The 23,371-nt window shown below is 41.4% G+C and overlaps 1 protein-coding gene across 1 annotated transcript; it reads left to right on the forward strand.

The window, feature by feature from the left end:
* The first annotated feature begins 831 nt into the window (after nucleotides 1-831).
* LOC143029741 (pyridoxal phosphate homeostasis protein) lies at nucleotides 832-20,186 on the forward strand. Its single transcript, XM_076192628.1, has 8 exons — nucleotides 832-987; nucleotides 1,258-1,366; nucleotides 4,629-4,778; nucleotides 5,013-5,081; nucleotides 13,463-13,604; nucleotides 13,809-13,951; nucleotides 19,187-19,285; nucleotides 19,896-20,186. Exons 2-8 carry the CDS (start codon nucleotides 1,259-1,261, stop codon nucleotides 19,965-19,967), a joined length of 783 nt encoding a protein of 260 aa, XP_076048743.1. The 5' UTR covers nucleotides 832-987; nucleotide 1,258; the 3' UTR covers nucleotides 19,968-20,186.
* The last annotated feature ends 3,185 nt before the right edge of the window (nucleotides 20,187-23,371 follow it).

Below are 23,371 nucleotides of genomic sequence, written 5' to 3' on the forward strand. Positions count from 1 at the left end.
GAAAAATTATTTCTCACAGGCTTTTTCCGTTTTCTTACCATTCAGAAATTATAATGTGGAAAATGTGTTGCACACCACTGGATAGTTGCCAAATACGAATAACACAAAAGAGTGAAGTGCCCAATTTCCAGCCCAAAGTACCTGCCCCTTGCAATGTCTGTGCACGTTACTGGCGTGAGGTCTACCACACTATAGCGCGAGGCCTACCTCCCGTTGGCACTATACTGTGACTATAGCGTGAGGTGTTCAAGGGGATCAAAGGCTAACAAGGTTGACGCAAACAAGTCATATTAAGACTACAGGGCAGGACTCGCAGTAATGGATTTAAATTGGACAAATTTAGATTAAAGAAGGAAATAAGGAAGAACTGGTTTACTAATAGGGTTATCAACGAATGGAATAGACTTTTACTATAGACTTATGAACAATGTAATGAGCGCTGAAACTATCTGTTGTTTTAAGAAACCGTTAGACAACTTTATGGATGGAGATGGCAGGTGGTAATGGACATGGAACTGCCTAGCGTAGGCCATATGGTCTCTTGCAGTCGACTTTATTCTTATTTTCTTATGACCACATGGGTACAGTTTCATCCCTATTATACTACAACTAGGTAAAAGCAGCAGGTAACATGGTTTGCAGTTTTGTGATGCTTTTCAAATTTTGGGCGGGAAGAGCTCCGAGAGCCCTATCTTGGTGTTGCGGAGTCTATAATCCTTAGGTACCAACAAATGATATGATAGCAAACATATTTATTGTGCCCAAGATGATGTACTGGCATATATTTACTATTTTTTTTAATTTTCATTGTTTAAATGCCACTACATATTTTAACAGCTTGAAGGCATTGTGTAAACACAAACATCTTTATATTTAAAAGGATGTAGGTTATCTATTTCTGAACTTGACCGGGCAGAGGAGATAGTGCCCAAATAGGCATGGACACACAACAGAAATTTATGTCACTCATCCCCCAAGCTCTTCAAAGTAAGTATGCCTATATCATAAGCCTTTCAGCTCTTACAATTTTGAATAAAATAACTATTTGGATGCTATGCCTCTGTATGTACTTGCCGGTATTATGTAAAGGCGAGTACAGAAATTGTTGCATAAACTTTGTTTTTATAGAATTTATTAAATAAATCGAATTGTATGTTACAATTGCAGTATTTTACATAAAAACTATTAAATGTTGAGTAGTCATTAGTTTTCCTTGATTGAGTTACAGTAATAAATAAATCTAAACACTGTTTTCAGAATGGGAGTTAGTAAACAAATGATACGAATGATGAGTGACGGTGAAGTTGCGAAAGCATTGAAAAATGTTTTGGAAAGGGTTACAACTGCAGCTAAAGCCAGGAAACAGGTGAGCCGTGACCTATTTGTGGCTGCACTGATATTTACAAGAGATAAGACAGTTATGCCACTTCAGTTTTCTGTAAAAACTAATCAATTCAGGTTCGAGAGTATTTGGATTATCATCATCATGTTTCAAATAGAGAAGAATTTTTCATCTTTTTGTTAGGCATATTTTGTTAAAATCTGTGTTGTTTTGCATGGTATCCTTACAACACTTTATTTTCTTTTATAATTCTAATTTGGAGCAGATGACAATCCGTCATTCGTGTGTATCACAGGTTTTGTGTGACGGGATTATAACCACACAAACGTTTGATGTTCCAAGAGATGTAACAAGTATTAGTATTGACAACTGCTATTCAAAATCAGTGGATATTACCATATAGCTTTAATATTAAAAAATATATTGTATCCTATCAATACATAACACCTTTGTAGTGTGATAAAAGTCTGAGACCTGACTACATCTCTACAGACTGTCAGGATTATAGGATATAGATCCTTGACCTAATGACCTGCTTACTTGATTAACTTATTTCATTTGATTAGGTTAGGTGAGTTTATCATTCCACCAGGCCAACACGTAGTGTCCACCTCCAGATTTCCTCAGCCTTCAATAAGGAGTTTTACCCATCTAAACATTGAGGAATGTCTTCCAATTTGGCTAGGAATTTATCCAGCTGGTGTTTGAAAGAGTCCACAGGGCAACCCATTTTATCTTGGACCTTTCTTATGGTGCAGTTGAAGAGTTGGCAGCTCTCCGTCTGAAGCTGTCACACTATAGTGATCCAGCTCTGCCTCGCTGAAGTGTTGACAATGCAGCTTATGCCTCTGCATTCAGACGCATGTGACATTATCAAATGTCACATGTGTCTGACAAACCCCATAATAATTATGGGGTTTGTCAGATTTGACACTTTTTCCTCGATTATTTTCCATAAGTTAATTATGGTGCACCTATCCTGTACTCTCCAAAGAGTAGAGATTCAGGGACTAGCCTTTCTAGTTGTCTAATCGGTAAAATTCCAGAATTATGCAAACACCGATATGTAACACAAAACTTATGATGTCCATTAGCTCTTAACTTAACCTAATTTAAACATTCCATAGAAGAAATTGATGTTTCAAATGCAAAAAATGAAATGAAAAATGTGTTTGCATGATACAGGAATAGGGATTGAGGACCACAATGGAAATAAACTTACATGCTTTTTTGTGTTATCCTCAGCGATTGTAATTGTTATTTCGTACTATGTGTTATTTTCATTATCTGCACTTCATGTATATTGATTCAATGCCAAATAAAATTACCATTGGAAAGCCAACCTGCCCCCATGCAGCCTTTTTCATGTACAGTCTAACTGAATAAAGGTCTTGGGTAGTGTTTTATAATGTCGTACTTAGATTTATATATGTCCCCTTGATACCCCTTTATAGAGGGGTATTTCTTTATTATTACACCTCAACTTGCTACCCATGACTCACTTGTGTATACAAAACAAAAGGTCACTCGTTTCACCCCATCAATTAAATTATGGCCTAGTGTAGGCCTTATGGTCTCTTGCAGTCTCCTTCATTCTTATGTTCTTATAATAAGGGAAGCCCTCCGGCCCTTTAACCTCTTCAATGTGAGTCAGATTCTTGCGGGCAGCATCAGCTGTCTTATGTACTAAAATGCATCACAGTACTTGCATTATGAAATATAAAGTTACAGCTGTATTACTCATTATCTTTCACTCTGAATATTAATAACCACAGAAAATGTGATAAGGTCAGTTTACAGAATATGGAGGTCACTCAGCTACAGCTACAAAATAAATATAATCAAGATGCCGATGCTGGCATCATCATATATCCACTCATGCCTCATGATGCCTAAATAGGTGTCATCGTATGGAAGGGATTAAGACTAGAAACCCCAAACACTTGTCTCTGTGGAAGATACTCGTAGTGTGAAAGCTGGAATATGTATGCTAGTCATGGTCTCCACACAAAGTCAGGGAGATGCAAGAAGTTGAACAGGTCCAGAGGGTATTCACGAGGAGGTTGGTTGGCAACTACCTGAATTACTGGGAGAGGCTGAAACTCCTCAAGCTCTATTTACTGCAGAGATGCAAAGAACACTATATAGTGATCTATGTCTGGAGGGCACAGCACCAAATCCATCATAAAAAGGTGGTGGTATCAAAAAGAAACACCACCCTAGGTTTGGTAGGACCTGTGAAAAAAAGTCCATAAGCAGCTGCTCCCAACAGCTGAAGCTGATCCATGTGGAAAGCTTCACCTAGGCAGGCCCCAGATTCTTCAACTGTGTCCCAAGAGAGATACATATACAAAGGCTTTTTCCCCCTTACAAGGGAGGTAGCCAAAAAGGAAAAGGCATAAAATCATTCCCACCCATTCCATCCCTGAATACACTCCACACCCCTCCACCCTCCCTCTTATCTTAGCACCTCCTGGATGACGGGTCATCCCTGCACCTTGTCCACTGCCCTGGGTCAGAGGCAGTGTCGCAAGACACAGCACATCCACAGCAAGGCCGCTTCATTAAATAGGCGAACCCCCCTCTCCGGCCCCCCATGCATAAAAGGAGAAGACAGGGAGAAATCCCTTCGAGCTGCGTCAAATTTTTCTCACACATACTACCTCACCCCCCATTCCACCTCATGCATCACAACATCATCCATATACAACAAGAGAGATAAGGGACTTAAAGGGAGTCAGCATGGGAGCTAGAAAAATTCTTGGCCAACATCCCAGATGAGCCTCTAATCCCACATGGCCCAATCTCACCAGGAGTGGCAACAAACTCAATCATAGACTAGCTCCAATACATGAGGCTCGGGCAGAAAACTGGGAGTGGTGTATCTCCAGACAGACAATGGTGTTGACACTGGAACTAACCTACAAGAATGTTACTGCTATAACTGAGCAGTTACTGTTACTGTTCATGTACTTTAAATGGTCAGTCATTTATGGCTAGTCAAAAAGCTGCTATTTTATAGTTAATTTTGGTTATTTTGATATTTTGTTCATGGAATTTTTGTGGCCAATTTGACTGATTTCTTTTACAATTGATGATATAGTATAAATTTTATTTGATGCAATAAGGGCATAGAGGCTATGAACACATTTCACATCCACGCTTTTCATGGCATCCCTCACTTTGCACTTCACGGCCATCCTCATTACTGTATATATCTTATGCGTTTCCTTTTTCCTTTTTTTTTTCCCATAACCTTAAATGCAAATTGTTTCTGAATATGCAGGACCTGGTGTTGCTGTGTGAAGAGCCTCGTTTGGTGGCTGTAAGCAAAACTAAGCCAAAGGAGATGATAGAAGAAGCCTATGCTGCAGGACAAAGACACTTTGGTGAAAATTATGTACAGGAACTAGTGCAGAAGGCACATGACCTCGAAGTAAGAGGAGTGAAATTAATAATAGTCTTATTTTACAATATATAACGTGTTAGCAGAAAGCCTTTTTATCTTTAATTAGATTTGATCTAGAAGAAAAATATAAGATTGACTTTACAGCATATCAATTAGGTGTTAATCTAACTGATCTTGACACATAAACAGATATTTTAAGGGATTGATGGTGTGGAAAGTTTACCATTCATTTACACTGTGGCTGTATGTTTTTTCTTTTAGTTACAAGAGAAATGTCCAGAGATCAAATGGCATGTGATTGGTCATATACAGAGCAATAAAATCAACAAGGTAGGTCTCAGTGTTGTTGCAAAAATCCTATGAAAAAGCCTAAAATAGTTTAGTAATTATTTTCTTAAGTAAATCCATTACATTGTTATTATTTTTGTTGTTATGGTTATGAATTGCTTGTATTTTCCTTCATGATACATTCAGATAGGGACTAATAACCTACAAGTGGTGGTTCTGCAAGATAGACATCAGAAATAATCATCACACTGCTGTCCAACTTGAAAATCTAGCTACACTTGCCTTAGTCTGGAGATGCAGCTCATGTTCAGTTTCCGGAATGAGCTCGAGATCTCTTTCTATCAACTTTTACTGTATTTCCTTTACACATAAGGAGAGCTGACAACCAGCAACTGCCCCCCTCCTTCTACCATTATAAGCTGGTGACATAGAAATACATATACCAAGGGCTTTTTCCCCCATACAAGGGAGGTAGCCAAAGTCAAAGGCTCCACTCCCACCCATTTCATCTCCACCCACTCCACTCCCATTCACCACCCCTCCCTCCATCTTTTCTTGACTCCTCCTGGATGACAGGTCATCCCTGCATCTTCCCCACCGCCTTGGATCACAGGCAATGCAACAAGACACAGCACAACTCATCTCTGTCCCCACATGCAGAAAAAGAGAAGACTGGGAGAAATCCTTATGGGATGTGTCAAAATATCATTCACACATAACCACCCCTAACTCCCCTCCATCCCCCACCCACTTCCTCCCATGCATTACAGCATCATCCATACACAACCATTCTCCATTCTTCTGTTTTCTCCCTTCCTCAACAAACATCACCCTTTTTCTCAATGCCCCTATTATTTGATACATCCATCTTATCCACAGTCACCCCCCTCCTGTTCACTCCATCCATCTCTGCCTTCCTCACTTCTTTTACTAATCTTTCCTCACTCACTCTTTCCGTGTGTCCAAACCAACCCAATACTCTTTCATCACCCCTATCTTGCAACTCCTTTTCCACCCCTGCTCTCCTTCTCACCTCGTTTTTCACTCAATCCAGCTTAGTAACCCCTACCATAATTCTTAGACATTTCATCTCAAACACATTTAAATTCTTCTCTTATGTTCCATGTTTCTGCCCCATACAGTGTTGTCGGCACAATCAAACATACAAACAGTGTCATAATAACACAGCACAGGGAACAGTCCAATGTTTTTTCCCAAATGGGAGGGCCTAAGGACCATTGCTATCTGCAGGTTTCCAAGCAGCGAAACTTGAGGTATTACTACTATTACTAAATTCCTGCTGGTTTACTGTTGCTTTGGTGCCACTAATGAAATCAGCAAAACTTGAGGTTATAATTATTACAACTATTACCAAGTTCCTACTGGTATACTGCTGCTTTGCTGCCACTTCTGCATTTGCTGTTGCTGCAGCAGCTGCAGTATTGACAAGTTACATGCCAATTCACCCTTAACCCCATGCTGTGGTGAAGTACCAGCAGCTGCTTTAGCTGACAGCAAATGATTGTGTTCAGTATGTTTTACCACAGTGGAGGCTCAACTACCATGACTAAAACGTATGATATGTGTCATAAGGGTGCCATATGTTAATCTTTGCAATGGTACATTTCTTGGTTCCATCACTTATGTATGTTGTGTATTTGTTATATAGTAAACTATTGGTAAAGAACTCTAGAATTCTGGACTTCATTTTTGAGACTCGTATGACCTTCACTACACTTGTCAATGATCTGATAGTGAAAATCAGTAAGAAAATAAACCTACTAAAATCTGTTGCAACCACAGGCTTCAGACATTAGAAGGAAGCTCTAGTTATTCTTTTCAAACTATTCTTAAGAACCACCATCAACTATGCTTCCACAATATGGTTCCCAACAGTCAGCAAAACTTATACACTTTACAAACTGTACAAAATAAAGTATTGACAGAACTAACAGGATGCACCAAAATCACTCCTGTAGGATGTGCACACATACATACATACATACATACACCAAAACTTCCTTCCCCCTCACCAGGGGGGTAGCCAAAAAGGACAAGGCACAAAAACATTCCCACCCATTTCATCCCCGAAAACACTCCACACCCCTCCACCCTCCCTCCCATCTTAGCACCTCCTAGATGACGGGTCATCCCTGCACCCTGTCCACTGCCCTGGGTCAGAAGCAGTTTTGCAGGACACAGCACATCCACAGCAAGGCCGCTTCATTAAATCGGCGACCCCCCCCCCCTCTCCGTCCCCCCATATAAAGGAGAGGACGGGGAGAAATCCCTTCGGGCTGCATCAAAAATTTTTGCTCACACACACTACCTCACCCCCATTCCCCCGTCCAATCCACCTCATGCATCACAACATTTTCCATATACAACCATTCTCCATTCACCCCTGTCTTCTGTCCTCTCCCGTCCTTCCTCAACCGACATTCCCCTCTTCCCCAAAGCCCCCTTCACCCCATCCATCCATCTCATCCTAGGACGTCCCCTCATGTTCACTCCCTCCACATCTGCCTTCCATACCTCCTTTACTAGTCTTTCTTCACTCATTCTTTCCATGTGTCCAAACTAAAATCTCCCCTATTGAATGTCTTATGAAAATTATATGCATGCAGATCTGTGCTAGAGTCCTTAATCCCATTCACTCATTATATTACACAAGCACCTTGGAGGTAGCCAAAAAAACAAAGGCATAAAAACCACTCCCACCCATTCCATCCCTATCACACTCCACTCCCCTCCACCTTCTTCCCTCCCTCTTATCTTGGCACCTCCTGGATGACGGGTCATCCCTGCATCTTGTCCACTGCCTTGGGTCAGAAGCAGTGTCGCAAGACACAGCACATTCACAGCAAGGCCGCTTCATCAAATCAGTGACCCCCCCCTCCGTCCCCTCATGCAGGAAAAGAGAAGACGGGGTGAAATCCATTCGGGCTGCGTCAAATTTTTCTCTCACATACTCCCTCTCCCCCCAACCCCCACCCATTCCACCTCATGGATCACAACATCATCCATATACGACCATTCTCCATTCACCCATGTCTTCTATCCTCTCCCGTCCTTCCTCAACAGACATTCCCCTCTTTCCCAAAGCCCATTTTACCCCATCCATCCATCTCATCCTAGGTTGCCCCCTCATGTTCACTCCTTCCACCTCTGCCTTCCACACCTCTTTTACTAGTCTTTCTTCACTCATTCTCTCCATGTATTGTCCATCCCAATACTCTTTCATCCACCCTATCTCCCAACTCCCTTTCCACCCCCATTCTCCTCACCTCATTTCTCACTCTATCCAGCCTAGTAACCCCTATCATACTTCTCAGACACCTCATCTCAAATACATTCAAACTCCTCCTCTTTTATGTTCCATGTTTCTGCCCCATACAGTGCTGTCAGCACAATCACTCCATATAATCTCTTAGCATCCATTCCCAAATGTCGTATTTCTCATTACACTTTTTAATCCACCAAGGCATTTACTTGCTTCTCTCAATCTACATTCTGCCTCCACCTCCACTCCTCCCTTTCCTGCCACGTTCGCACCCAAGTATCTAAAACTATCCCCTTCCTCCAGTCTCTCTTCCTTAATACTCACATTCAGTCTGCTGCTACTTTCACCCCTTGTACATCTCATCACCTTACCTTTACCCACATTTATCTTCAACTTCCTTCTTTCACACACTTTCCCAAACTCTGTCACTAACTTCCTCAATCCCTCCTCTGATCCTGCCACAAGCTCAGTGTCATCTGCAAACAACAGCTGGCTTAACTCCCTCTTTTCTCCATTTTCTTTGCCCATCTCCAATCCCTGACCCACCACCCTTGCATTTACCTCTTGCACCACCCCATCCATGTACAAATTGAACAGCCAGGGTGACATAACACATCCCTGACAAAGTCCCACCTTTACCTCAAACCATTCATTCTTTCCATTTCTAATCCTGACACAAGCTCTACTACTCTCATAAAAATTCTTGACAGCTCTTAACAGCTTTCCTCCTACCCTGTATATCTGCAATATCTCCTACAATGCCTTCTTGTCTACCCAGTCATAAGCCTTTTCCAAACCCATAAAAGCCCCCAAAAATCCTTACCTTTTCCTATAGCTTTCTCACATATTTGTCTTACCACAAAAATCTGATCTACACAACCTCTACCTGTCCTACATCCACACTGTTCCTCACCAATTACTCCCTCTGTTCCTCTCCTAATCCTCTCAATCAAGACCCTCCCATAGGCCTTCCCAACTACACTTAACAAGCTAATCCCTCTGAAACTAATACACTCACACTTGTCCCCCCTTCCCTTGTAAAGTGGAACTATACAGGCACTCCTCCAGTCCTCTGGCACTCTACCCTCTCTTAAACAAACATTAAATAACCTCACCAGCCAGTCCACCATCACTGTACCTCCTTTTTTCAGGTATTCTGCATGATATCCATCCAGACTAGGTGCCTTACCTGCTCTCATCATCTAAACAACTGCCTTCACTTCATCTTTCCTTATTTCTCCTCCATTTTCCTCACTTATCACTGTCATTTTCTTAGCACTTCCCACTGCAGCTACCTTTCCCTCCCTATCCTCCTTCACATTTAGCAACTCCCCAAAATACTCTGCCCATCTTCCTTTTACTGCCTTCTCTTCCATTATCATCTCTTCATCTGCACAATTTCCCTTTTCTTCTCTGTTTGATTCATCTCCTCTCCCTCTCTTAATTTCTTTCCAAAACATCTTTTTATTACTTTCAAAATTTTCTGTCATACTCTTACCCCATTTCACATCTGCTCTCCTCTTTGCCTCCTGTATCTTATGCTTTACTTTTCTTCTCTTTTCTTTGTACTTCCCATATGATTCCCTCATCCTATTTTGTAACCAATCTGTGAAAGCTCGCTTCTTCTCTTCAACAACCTTCTTTACTTCCTCATCCCACCACTCACTACCCTTCCTTCGATTTCCTCCTGCCCTCTTTGTTCCACACATCATCTTTGCACACTTTATGACTCCCTCCTTGAACCATCCCCATTCCTCCTGCACTCCTAGTTCTACTCTATCCTTCACTCCTTCCCACTCCTCTCTCAGCTTCTTCTTGTACTCCTCCTTTTCTTTCTCATTTAAGCAGTTCACCCAAAGCACCTCCCTACCTTTTGTCCTTTTCCTCTTTCTCCATTTATCCTCCACTCTCAACTTACCTTCCACCAGAAAATTATCTGATATCCCCCACTCTCTCCCCTTAGAACATGTACATCCTTAACTCTTCCTATTATACTCCTATCTGCCATTACATAGTCCATTAACACTCTACCATCCTTCCATCCACCACCCTCTCTCATGTGTGCATCTTGAACTTCTTCTTTGCTGCGGAGCGTGAGTGGTGCCATTCCATCGACTGCCGTTTGGACTCCAGCTTGTAGTGGTGACACCATGTCTCGTCACCAGTGATGATGCACTCCAAGAATCTGTCACCTTCGGCTTCGTACCAATCCAACAAGTCCTGACAGACATCCCGTCGGTGGTCTGTCCTTTTGGTCCTGCATGAGCATTCGTGGAACCCACCTAGCACACACTTTGCTGTATCCTAGGGATGACAACATCGTTTCCAGTGCACTGACACCCACATCCAACTCTACACACGTTTCATTCACCGTTATCTGCCGATCAGCACGGATGAGTTGATCGAGGTTCACTTTGTTTTCTGGGGTGGTGGCTGTGCATAGGTGTCCGGAGCGCACTTTGTCACTCACTCCTTCACTCCTTCTCACTATAGGCTTTTACTCAAGACTAATAGACATAGTGCAAGAAAGAAATGGATGGGCTGATTGTGCATTCCTAGACTTGCAAAAAGCCTTTGACAAAGTACCACACAGAAAACTACTAAAAAAACAGGAACACATAGGAGGAATACAGGGAAACCTACTAAAATGGATAGAGGACTTTCTGACTGGTAGAAAGATGAGAGTAGTGCTCAGAGAAAAATATTCAGACTGGAAAGAGGTGATCAGTGGAGTACCGCAAGGATCTGTGCTGGCACCAATAATGTTTGCTATCTATATGAATGACATGGATGAGGACGTGAACTGCTACATGAGCTTCTTTGCCGATGACGCCAAACTGCTAAGGAAAATAGAAACTGATGAGGACTGTGAAGCACTGCAAGAAGACCTAAATAGGGTATGGAACTGGAGTCAGAAATGGGAAGTGGACTTTAATACTAAGAAGTGTAGCATAATGGAGTTTGGAAAAAGCAAAAACAGAATATCAGGAAAATATACAATTGGAACCAAAGAAGTAAAGAAAGTAGGATCCGAAAAAGATTTGGGAGTAATTATCACGAACGACTTGTCCTATGATATACAGATTAACAAAATTGTCGGGGAGACTTACAACTTGCTAAGATCAATAAAAGTGGCGTTTACATACTTGGACGAAGATATGATGAAAAAAATATTGGTTACATTGATAAGGCCTAGATTAGAGTATGCAGCGACATTGTGGTCCCCCAGTACCAAAAAGAATATAAAGAAAATAGAAAGAATCCAAAGAGCAGCTACAAAAATGGCACCTGCACTTGCAAACCTATCATACGAAGAGAGATTGGCTAAACTGGAGTTACCGACACTGGAGCAAAGAAGAGAGAGAGGTGACCTATTGACCATCTACAGAATCATGAAAGGCACAGAGGTACTCGATAGTGAGAACTTACTTAACTGGGACAAAAGAAACACAAGAGGACATGGAAAGAAAATAAAAAAACATAGCTATAGAAGAGAACTGAAGAAAAACAGTTTTCCTCATAGAGTTTTGGACACTTGGAACAAACTGGACAATGAAATAGTATGCGCAAAAACCATTCATGAGTTTAAAAACAAACTAGACACTGCAAGATACAAAGGCGGGACAACACGAGCATAGCTCCCCTTCCTGCAAAATACAACTAGGTAAAGGTAAATACATCTCTGTCACCATTCCGAAATCGACGAACCCATCTCCTAACTATCCTCACATCAACTGCATCGGCTTCGTAAATGTTCAGCAGGCGCCTGTCAATGTTGATTGGTTCAATTTTTTCTGCATGGAGGAAGTTAATGATGCATCCCTGCTTCTGACGCACATTCATGACATTCTTAGAGTGTCACACCATCAATATCTGCAACAGAGAGATGAAGCTTTCAGGTCATGAATGCATAAGTGTAGTCATCATAACAATGCAATTTGTAATCCCCTCGGATCCCTTTGGGTGGAATGAAAAATAGAAGGTATTGTTTTTGGAACGACCCTTGTAGTATAGCCACCCCTTCTCTCCCTCGACTCTCTTCATACCTGAGAACCTCCCAACTACACTCCCAAACTCACACTCGCCTCTCCCTCTGAACTTAGTTTCACTCAAAGCCAACGCAACCATCTTTCTTCTCACAAACATACTGCCTATCTCTTCCCTTTTACTCTCATCTGTACTACATCCACACATTAAAAGATCCAAACCTTAGGGTACTGGTTGGAAAACTCCTAGCCCCTCTTATGCCTTTATTTTTTTTTTAGGAATGTCACCTGTGGGGCTATAGAGAGAAGGATGCCTAGTCCCAATCTCTGTCCTGTTTTTCTCACCTTGTACGATTCAAGTGGGAGTACTTGGTGGCAGCATTCTATCCCCCACCACAGGGTAGGCAGAAAAAAGGAAATGAATATTCAGAGAAGTGGTACAGGACAGTAACAAGGGGTTGGGGACAGCATAATGGAGGGACAGTTGCAGTATAATAAATGTATCATCATTTCTCTGTGAACGGAGTCCTCCACTATCACAAACAAAATGTGTGGCTCTGGTCCATAGGGGCGCCCCATATGGACCCTAAAGTATCAACTGCATGCTACTTTACCACAATAACATGCAGCCAATACCCCAGCAGCTTGCTACTCAAACATATACAACATGTTACCTACCACCCATACCACACAATATGTTCACACAAAAACACCATGCCTTAGTCACTGAACTATCTTTTCAAGGCTAACCATCAAACTCAATACTTTACCAGCATCTCTCAGACATCTACCCCACAGAAACATCACTGAAGAGAAGTAAGAATCATATAGGCACACTTGCATTCAGGACATCGTCCAGTTTTAATGCAGAATAGGCAAGGCCAAAAAATCAAACTGATCTAGATGAATCCGCCTCACAAAGGACACTGAACACATCCTACAGTGCCCCACACTAACAGTTCCTACACAACAACATAGTATTTCTTCTCTGAGTGACCTCTGCCAGTTACCAGAGAGACTAGGGTCTTCTGCAAGAGAGACCTAGAGCAATGGATTGATTGACTAAATGCTATGAAAAACAAGGACCAGGTATTCATAGTTGTGACTTTCACTGAATAAGATAAATTATTCATAAAATTTTTAATGCTTTGCAGGTAGTGGGTATACCCAATCTGTACATGGTGGAAACTGTGGACACTCCAAAACTAGCAAATGCAATCAACAGAGCTTGGGCAAAACAGAATAAAGACACTAAACTCAAAGTTTTGGTCCAAGTCAATACAAGTTCTGAAGAAAGTAAGTTAAAGGTGTTCAAGATGAGAGTGAAGTTTATGGGTGTGTGATGGGTGGTGGTGGATGCCTGTTGTGGGTGGCTACTTACCATGTTAGAGGGAAGAAGCCTTTTGGTATATAGATAGTGTAAGGAGCTATAGGTATAGATAACAGTGAAATATTTTCTATGGCATATGTAATATGATGGTCACTGATAATTAATTGCAGACAAAAGTGGTATCCAGCCCAGTGAAGCAGGGTCATTGTTTAATCATATCATCACTCAGTGCCCCAACCTTGAAGCTGCAGGCCTTATGACCATTGGAGCTTTTGACCACGATCTTAGTATTGGCCCCAATCCAGATATGGAGGTTAGTCATGATTATTTTCCTGTTTATGTATGAATAAGTATAACTTTTTTTTGTTTGAACTCTTCCCCACTCCATATTCAATCACTTGTTAACTACAAAGTGAGGTGATTAGGCAGGAGAGAGGAAAAGATTCACCTATTTCATTACCATTACCCCCTTTACTCCTGCTGTGTGTTCTGTGTATATCTATTTACCATGAGCTTTTCCCCCCTTACAAGGGAAGTAGCCAAGTCAAAGGCATGTACCTACGCCCACCCATTCCACTCCAATCCAACACCCTTTCCCCCTTCTCATCTTAGCTCCTCATGGATGATAGTCATCCCTGTATCCTGCCCACTGCCCTGGGTCAGAAGCTATGTAGCAAGACACAGTACATCCACAGCAAGGCTGCTTCACTTAATCGGCAATCCTCCCCCTCTGTCCCCTCATGCAGAAAAAGAGATGATGGGGAGAAACTTCAGGCTGCATTAAAATATCATTCATGGATAAACATCCCTATCTCCTTCCCCCCTGTCCCTCCCTTGCATAACAGTATCATCGAAACACATTCACTCTCCACTCATCCTTATCTCCTGCCTTCTCCCACCCTTGCTCAACGCCCCCCTTCACCCCATCTATCCATCTTGTCCTGATTGTCCCCTCAAGGTCACTCCCTCCACCTCTGCCTTCCACACCTCTTTTACTAATCTTTCATCACTCATTCTTTCCATGTGTCCAAACCATCCCAATAATCTTTCATCAGCCCCATGTACCATCTCCTTTTCCACTCCCACTCTCCTCCTCACCTTGTTTGTCACTCTATCCAACCTAATAATCCCTGCCATACTTCTAAGATATTTCATCTCAAATACATTTAAACTTTTCCTCTTTGTCTCTCTTAAAATCCAAGTATCTGCCCCATCCAGTGCTGTCGGCATCCATTCTCAGATGCTTATTTCTCATAAAACTTTTTAATCCAAGCCATTTACTTGCTTCTCTCAGTCCACAATTTACCTTCACCTCCACCACCTTTCCTGCAACATGGAACCCCAAATACCTAAAGCTATCCACTTCCAGCCACTCTCCTTTTAGACTTCCAACTCTCTGCCATCCTCTACCATTGTACATCTCATCACCTTACATTTACCCACATTTACCCTCAACTTTCTCTTATTGCTTCCCTTCCTAAACTCTGTCACAAACTTCCCTAATCCCTCCTCTGATCGTGCCACAAGCAGTGTTGTCAGCAAACAACAATTGGCTCACCTCCCACGTGTGTCCATTCTCTTTAACCATCTCCAGTCTCCTGCCCATTCCCATTGCCTTTACCTCCCACAGCACCCCATCCATGTACACATTGAACAGCCACAGCAACAATACACATCCATGGTGCAGTCCCACTTTTACCTCAGACCACTGACTCTCTCCATTTCCCATTCTAACACAGGCCCTATTACTCTCATAAAAAGTTTTGACTCTTTCCCCCAGTCCCATATATCTGCTAAACCTCCCACAATGCCTTCCTGTCTATCCTGTCATAAGCCTTTTCCAAATCCATAAAGGCCCCCCAAAAAATCCTTGCCTTGTCCTAAAACTTTCTCACATATCTTACGACAAAAATTTGGTACACGCAATTCCTACCTGTCCTAAACCCACACTGTTCCTCTCCTAAACCTTTCAATTAACACCTTCCCATAAGCCTTCCCAACTGCACTCAACAAACTGATCCCTCAGAAAGTATTACACTCACACTTGTCCCCTTTTCCCTTGTAAAGCGAAACTACACAGGCACTCCTCCAGTCTTCCAGCACTCTACCCTCCCTTAGACACACATTAAACAACCTGACTAACCAGTCCACTATTACTGTACCTCCCTTCTTCAGACACTGCATGGCATCCATCTAACCCAGGTGCCTTACCTTTTTCTCATCATTTTCAGAGCTACTTGCACCTCATCTTTTTTTATTTCTCCTCCATTTTCTTCTCCCATCACCATCATTTTTTTAGCGGTTCTCCCTGCTACCACCAATCTCACCCTATCCTCCTCTATATTCAACAGCTCTCTAAAATACTCTGCCCATCTTCCCCTTAGCGCCTCCTCTTCTGGTAAGATCTGTCCATCTATACCTCTTACCTTATCTTCTTTAATTGACTCACCCCCCCTTCCTCTCTTGATTTCCTTTCATAACATCTTTTTAGTACATACATACATATACCAAGGCTTTTTTCCCCCTTCCAAGGGAGGTAGCCAAAAGACAAAGGCATAGAAATCACTCCCACCCATTTCATCCCTAAATACACTCCACACCCCTCCCACCCTCCCTCTCATCTGAGCACCTCCTGGATGACGGGTCATCCCTGCACCCCGCCCACCGCCCTGGGTCAGAAGCAGTGTCGCAAGACACAGCACATCCACAGCAAGGCCGCTTCATCCAATCGGCGACCCCCCCTCTCCGTCCCCCCTTGCATATAAGGAGAGGACGGGGAGAAATCCCTTTGGGCTGCGTCAAAATTTACTCACACATACTTTCAGAATTTTCTCTCATACTCCTCCCTCATTTTGCATCTGCTCTCCTTTTTGGCTCCTTTATCTTTTGTTTTGCTTTGCTTCTTTTTTTCTTTATACCTCTCATATTTTTCTCTCATCCTACTTTGCAACCAGTCCCTTAATACTCACTTCTTCTCTTTGACTACATTTTTCACTTCATCATCCCACCACTCACTACCCTTCCTTCTATTCCCTCCCATCCTCTTTGTTCCTCAAACCATCTTTGCACACCTTATCACATCTTCCTTGAAACACTCCCATTCCTCTTCCACACTTACTTCTACTCTATACTTTACAACCTCCCACACTTCTCACAGTTGCTCCTTTTCCTTCTCATTTAAGCAGTTTGCTCTGTGTATATAATGACAAATATATAAGATCAAAATGGTTGAATAGCACTTCAGAGGTATAATATGCTTGTTTTGTACTCATGTTTTATGGATCTGTATGAGGGGGTGTTGAAAAGTTCCTGGCTTTGGGTAAAAAAAATACAGGAAGATCAGTTAATTATGATTTTATTCAACATATTCCCCTCTCAGATTCACACACTTATTACAATGGTCCTTCAGTTTTTTTAAGCCCTGAAAAATTAACTCGGAAGGTTGGGCCACCAACCAGGCCTCTGTAGCAGAGATCACTTCCAAATCAGAGTGAAATTTCGTTCCCTTGAGATGTTTCTTCAGTTGTGGAAAGAGGTGATAGTCAGAGGGAGCCAGGTCTGGGGAGTAAGGCGGGTGGTCTACCAATTCAAAACCAAAGTTGCGTATTTTCCGTAGAGTTTCATGTGCTGTGTGTGCTGGTGCATTGTCCTGCAAAAAGAGGACACCATGGCTCAGCTTTCCACCGCAGTACTGCCAAAGCTTCATGCATTTCATCCAACATAGACATGTAGTATTCTGTGTTGATGGTGCAACCCTTTGCCAAGTATTTTATGGGGAGTACTCCATCTTTGTCCCAGAACACTGAAGCCAGTAACTTTCCAGCTGACTTCTGGGTTTCGAAACTTCTTGGGACGCGGTGAACCACTGTGTCGCCACTCCATTGATTGCTGCTTGGTCAGAGGATCATAGTGATGAAGCCAAGTTTCATCCATGGTGACTAAACGAGCCATAAAATTGGCCATCCCCACTGCAAACCGGTCCAAAATCGCCTTTGAGGTTGTCACTGATGTGCTTCTGGTCTGCATTCAGACATTGTAGCACCCATTTTTGCAGAAGGCTTTCTCATGTCCAGAATGTTGTGGATGATGTGGCCAACTCTTGCCGGAAATCCCTAGATTCTCAGCTATGACTTTAGCTGAAATCTGGCGGTCCTCAAGAATCATGACGTGCACAGCATTGGCTTTCTCCTCTGTGGCTGCAGAAGTTGGCCGTCCTGACCAGGGTTCATCTATGATCTTGAAATGACCAGTCCGAAACCTTGACACCCACATTTTCACTGTATAGTATGATGGCAGTCATCCTTCAAGACCTCCTTCATCATGCCGTGGATTTTTGCCACCCCTTTGCCTTGCAAGAAGAGGAACTTCATGACTGCCCGTGCTTCAATTTTACCAAAATCCACTTTAGGTGCTGCCATCATGCATTGAACCCACAAAAAAGGAAAAAGATATATTGTATACCATCATGCTTTTTTTGCCTATCTTCTAAATAGTTGTCCTGCCTCCCCTGTAAAAGTAAAAGCTCCACCCTCCCATGATACCTTTAAAGCCAGGACCTTTTCAGCACCCTCTTGTAGGTGTTCGATAGAGTAGTAGGAAAGGAGTTTGGCATGGAGTCATTGGGTAGAAATTTAGAGGCAGTGAAGAGTTTGTTATGATGGTTGTGAAGCTTAAGAGAGTCAAAAATAAAAAAATATATATTTCAGATAGGGGTGTGTAGTGTCACTGGGTATTAGATTTTGTGTGTAGATGGAGTGATAAGTGAATGCAAGAAGTATGTAGGGGAGTGGGGTTATTTGTAAATTGGCAAGTATGGAGAATGGATATAGATACAAGTGGAAGACTGGAGGAAGAGACTAGCCATAATGCGAGGGAGAGGTAGAAGGTAGATGTCTAGGGACTTGTATAAAGTAATGAAAGATGCAAGTAGAAACAATGAACAGCATGTGTGAATGTAGTAGTACCCAGGGCAGTGGACAAGGTGCAGGGATGACCCGTCATTCAGGAGGTGCTAAGATAAGAGGGAGGGTGGAGGGGTATGGAGTGTATTCAGGGATGGAATGGGTGGGAATGACTTTATGCCTTTTTCTTTTTGGCTACCCCCCTTGTAAGGGGGAGGAAGCCTTGGTATATGTATGTATGTATGTACTATTTTAGGAATATTTCTTTGATTTATTGATTGATAATGATATCCCTGTGGACCAGTCACACAACATCCTCTTGTGATTAGAAAATAATTTCCTCTAAAAGAAAATGGATGCTGATAATTTTTAACTTCTACTATACCTCTGTTCTACTTCCCTGATTAAATCATTCCTTTACCACCTTTGTAAATCCACCTTTTAAGTGCTCTATTTTTGCCAACAAAATACTGTTGGATGGAGACCTAGGTGATGAATTATGAGTCACATGGAGGCAGTGAAAGTGAGATACTTGATATTTAGGGTTATGTATGGATTTGTTAAACCTAATGATTCTTCTCCTTGTGAGGGGAGAAGAAGCCTTTTGGTATACAGATAGATTTATTTATATGTTTTATTCTTTCCAGTGTTTGTTGAAGTGTAGAGCTCAGATTTGTGAAGATATGAGCCTTGATCCAAAGAATGTAGAATTGTCAATGGGAATGTCAAATGACTTTGAACATGCAGTAAGTTGACCCTGTGTTCATTAAAGTATGAAAGAATATAAACTAGTTTAATAGTTAAGTACCAGTATAATTTTGTTCAAATACAGACCAAGACATTACTTAATTAATTGATCAAATGGAATTTATTAATTGGTGCCTTAAGTTTTACTGAGTGGGAAACCCGTAGCCATCAGTGGTTGGTAGTGGTCCTCAGGCCCTCCTTCAAGTCTCTCTGTGAAGAAACTTCAGACTGTTGTCTGTATTGTATTAGTATGGAACTATTTTCATGTCACCAGCTGAATGTGGTAGTGGAAGGGGAGCAATTGCTTGTGGTTAGCTCTCCATATTTGAAAAAATGCAAGAAATACAGTTGAAGTTGACAAAGTATCAGTCCCTCAGGGCTGCACTTTCTGATGGAGGTGAGGCAGTTGATGGGTTTTGAAAATGGGCCAGCTTACAGGATTACCACATGTGGGTGCCTGTCATTGAGCCTGTCATTGGGTATCCAGAAATAGTGAAGGGGTAGAAAAATTGTACTCTCTAATATTGTAGTGTAGTTCAATCTAAGGTGAATGGTACTAAGCCATGTTTGGATTTGTTTATTTATATGTATTTTTTTTTTCCATTTCAGATTGGAATAGGAAGTACCAATGTTCGTGTTGGAAGTACAATATTTGGTGCACGTAACATTCAGAAATCTTAATTACCTTAATTTTAACTATGAATTATGTTGAAATTATTTATAATTTATGAATTGCTTGCATTGTATAAAAACCCAGTTTATGAGTAAAACGGGTAAACAATTGTCTAATTAGATTGAAGAAGGCATTCATGTAATAGACTGGTTAATCAGTGTGTGAGCCATTCATATTGTATATTGTTTCTTTTTACTCCTGAAATCTGAAGGAATATCTGCTGAAACCATGAGCAGTAAGCTGAGGCTGTTCTTCGCACATACACATATATAGAATATAAACATGGCTTACAAAGGAGACTACTTACCAGCCTTTTCCCGTAAAAGTATTACCTATATATATATATATATATATATATATATATATATATATACATATATATATATAATATAATATATATATGTATATATATATATATGTATATATATATATATATATATGTATATATATATATATATATATATATGTACATACATACATACATACTACATACATATAATATATATATATATGTATATAATTGGTGTTAAAATCGACAGCATTAAGGAGGTTGTTAATTTTCTTATAAGAATTTTCAAGCTTTCTAACAAGGACTCGGCCATTTGGGGATGGGCATAAACCAGATCACCAAAATTATTCATTTAATTCTCAATGTTTCTTCTGCAAAGAGACATTATCAGGAAAATCTGGAACATATAAATTACTTAGATACAGAAATAAAGAACTCAGGTATAAAACATGAAAAATTAACCAATAAAGAAAATAGACATAAATAAATAAAATCATAAAACAATACAGATACATAGACTGTTGGGGGATAATACTTACAAAATTAAAAGAATTTTAAAGAAATGACAAAAGATAGCATGAGCCTTTGGCTTATATATCAGAGCCTAACCTGCATAGGTGGTGGAGGGGAGGGGGTAGTGGGGGTTTGATCTGTCTTAACAGCGTCAGTATGGGTGGGGGGTTGTGAGGTTGGTTGGAGGGGAGGAGGAAAGAGAGGGTGCTTATGACCTGCCTTCACATTGCCAAAGGGTGTGGATAGAGTAAAAAATGAGGTGAGGAGGAGAATGGGAGTGGAAAGGGAGTTGGGAGCTAGGGTGGATGAAAGAGTATTGGGATGTTTTGGACACATGGAAAGAATGAGTGAAGAAAGATTTGTAAAAGAGATGTGGAAGGCAGAGGTAGAAGGAGTGAACATGAGGGGGCATCCTCCCCATCTTCTCTTTTTCTGCATGAGAGGATGGAGAGGGGAGAGTCACCAATTTAATGAAGTGGACTTCCTGTGTCTTGTGACACTGCTTCTGACCCAGGGCAGTGGGCATCATCCAGGAGGAGCCAAGATAAGAGGGAGGGAGGGGGGTGAATGGGAGTGGAGTATGTGGGGATGTAATGGGTGGGAGTGGATTTTATGCCTTTGTTTTTCAGCTACCTCCCTTGTAAGGGGGAAAAAGTCTGGTATATTGTGTGTATGTAAAATGGAAATGGTAATTTCATACCTTAGGTTTGTAAGTCTTCTGCAAGTTCATGTATTTTCCTTACACCTTCTGGTTAGAAAAAAATGGATTAATTTCTTTGACACATCATTAATTTTTTTCTTTTCATAGTCTAAACATCAAAATTTTATTTGAAATAGACCAAGGGTACTAGTTGTAGGTGTTACTTCCTCCATTAGAAGTGAGCTTTCAGACATGCTGATTTATGAAAACATTGTATTTACAGTTTTGCCATTAGGCATTGATCAGAGGGTGAATATTCATTTATATATTTCACTTATGTTCATTTAGATTTGTTTTCTGCTGGTTTTCCTCAAGGGAAACAATGCAATGAATTAATCATTCTCTGTGGTAAAAAAGAAAGAAAAAAGTACAAGATGATTTTCATGTTCCCTCCCACTTAGGTAATTCAAACACTGTAGTATTTAAGTCAATCTTAACCCTGCTGAATACATTCTACAGGTGTCTTGGAGAGACCGGTAACAATGATTTCATCTAAAGGTCCCATCATCATCCATCTCATTTTTAGCCATCCTCTCGAGGTCACTCAATCCATTTTTCTGATGTTTGGTACTCTGCTCTACTGTGCCATGTGGGTCTCATCTCACCACCCAATTCTGGACTTAATTCCACATTCCTCACTTCATCCATTCTTGTATTACATATACCAGTGGCTATTTCCCCCTTACAAGGGAGGTAGCCAAAAACAAAGGTGTAAAATCCACTCTCACCCATTCCATCCCCACATACTCCACTCCCATTTACCCCTTCCCTCCCTTTTATTTTGGCTTCTCCTGGATGATGGGTCATCCCTGCATCTCGCCCACTGCCCAGGGTCAGACGCAAGACACAGCACATACACAGCAAGGCTGCTTCATTTAATCAGCAACCCCTCCTCTCCGTCCCCTCATGCAGAAAAAAAGAAGGCGGGGAGAAATCCCTTCAGGCTGCGTCAAAATATCATTCACACATACTCCCTCACCCCCCATCCCCCACCCACTCCCATGCATCACAACATCATCCATACACAATCATTCTCCATGCACCCCTATCTTCTCTCTTCCCTTCCTTCCTCAACAGACATTCCACCTCTTTCCAAATGCTCCTTTTTACCCCATCCATCCCATCCTTGGTTGCCCCCTCATGTTCACTTCTTCCACCTCTGCCTTCTACACCTCTTTTACTAATCTTTCTTCACTCATTCTTCCCAATAGTCTTTCATCAACCCTATCTCCCATCTCCCTTTCCACCCCTGTTCTCCTCCTCACTTTGTTTCTCACGCTATCCAGCATAGTAATCCCTACTATACTGTACTTCTTAGGCATTTCATCTCAAACACATTTAAACTCTTCCTCACCTATGTTCCATGTTCTTGTATTACCTATGGTATTTCTCAGACACTGTAAATAAAATTGCCTCTTCCCCTCTGTCTTCCACATATTTTAAGTAAGTATAAATTCCAAACTTAAAAAAAATAAATAAAGAAATAAAAAAGAGAGAGGAGTGAAAAGAGGGAGAAGTGGGAAACAGAAAGGAAGAAAAAAAAAAAAAGTCCCTTACAGGCTTTGATCAGGTCATGTGGAGAAGACTTCCAGTAGGTTGGGACTGATCAAATGCAATAAAGGGCTTTGTGGGCTATTCCAAGTGATGTTTGGTTTCCATGGCAGTTCATGGCTTGAGGCCAATGTTTCCTGGTCTTGACACACAGACCAAGTGTTGCAACCACAAATCTATGGCCTATCTCAAACAATTCATCACCCTGGTCAACCCTGCAGCTCTGTAGGATCTTTTGGTGAGTACTATGAAGGATGTGAATACTCTGCACAAACATAAGCTCACAAGACGAAAGCTCACACAACCTTAGTGGGAAAAGCAACAAAAGCTCACACTTTTTTATATTTCATTTATTAGAT

The sequence above is a fragment of the Oratosquilla oratoria genome, chromosome 11 (genome assembly GCF_046742065.1).
Source record: "Oratosquilla oratoria isolate Oo_2021 chromosome 11, ASM4674206v1, whole genome shotgun sequence".
Classification (NCBI taxonomy): domain Eukaryota; kingdom Metazoa; phylum Arthropoda; class Malacostraca; order Stomatopoda; family Squillidae; genus Oratosquilla; species Oratosquilla oratoria.

Excerpts from the sequence above, each read along its gene's own strand:
- LOC143029741 (XM_076192628.1), top strand. The coding sequence starts at position 1,259 with ATGGGAGTTAGTAAACAAATGATACGAATGATGAGTGACGGTGAAGTT. Across the intron at positions 1,367-4,628 it reads CAGCTAAAGCCAGGAAACAG|GACCTGGTGTTGCTGTGTGA; the intron begins GTGAGCCGTGAC and ends CTGAATATGCAG. Across the intron at positions 4,779-5,012 it reads AGAAGGCACATGACCTCGAA|TTACAAGAGAAATGTCCAGA; the intron begins GTAAGAGGAGTG and ends TTTTTCTTTTAG.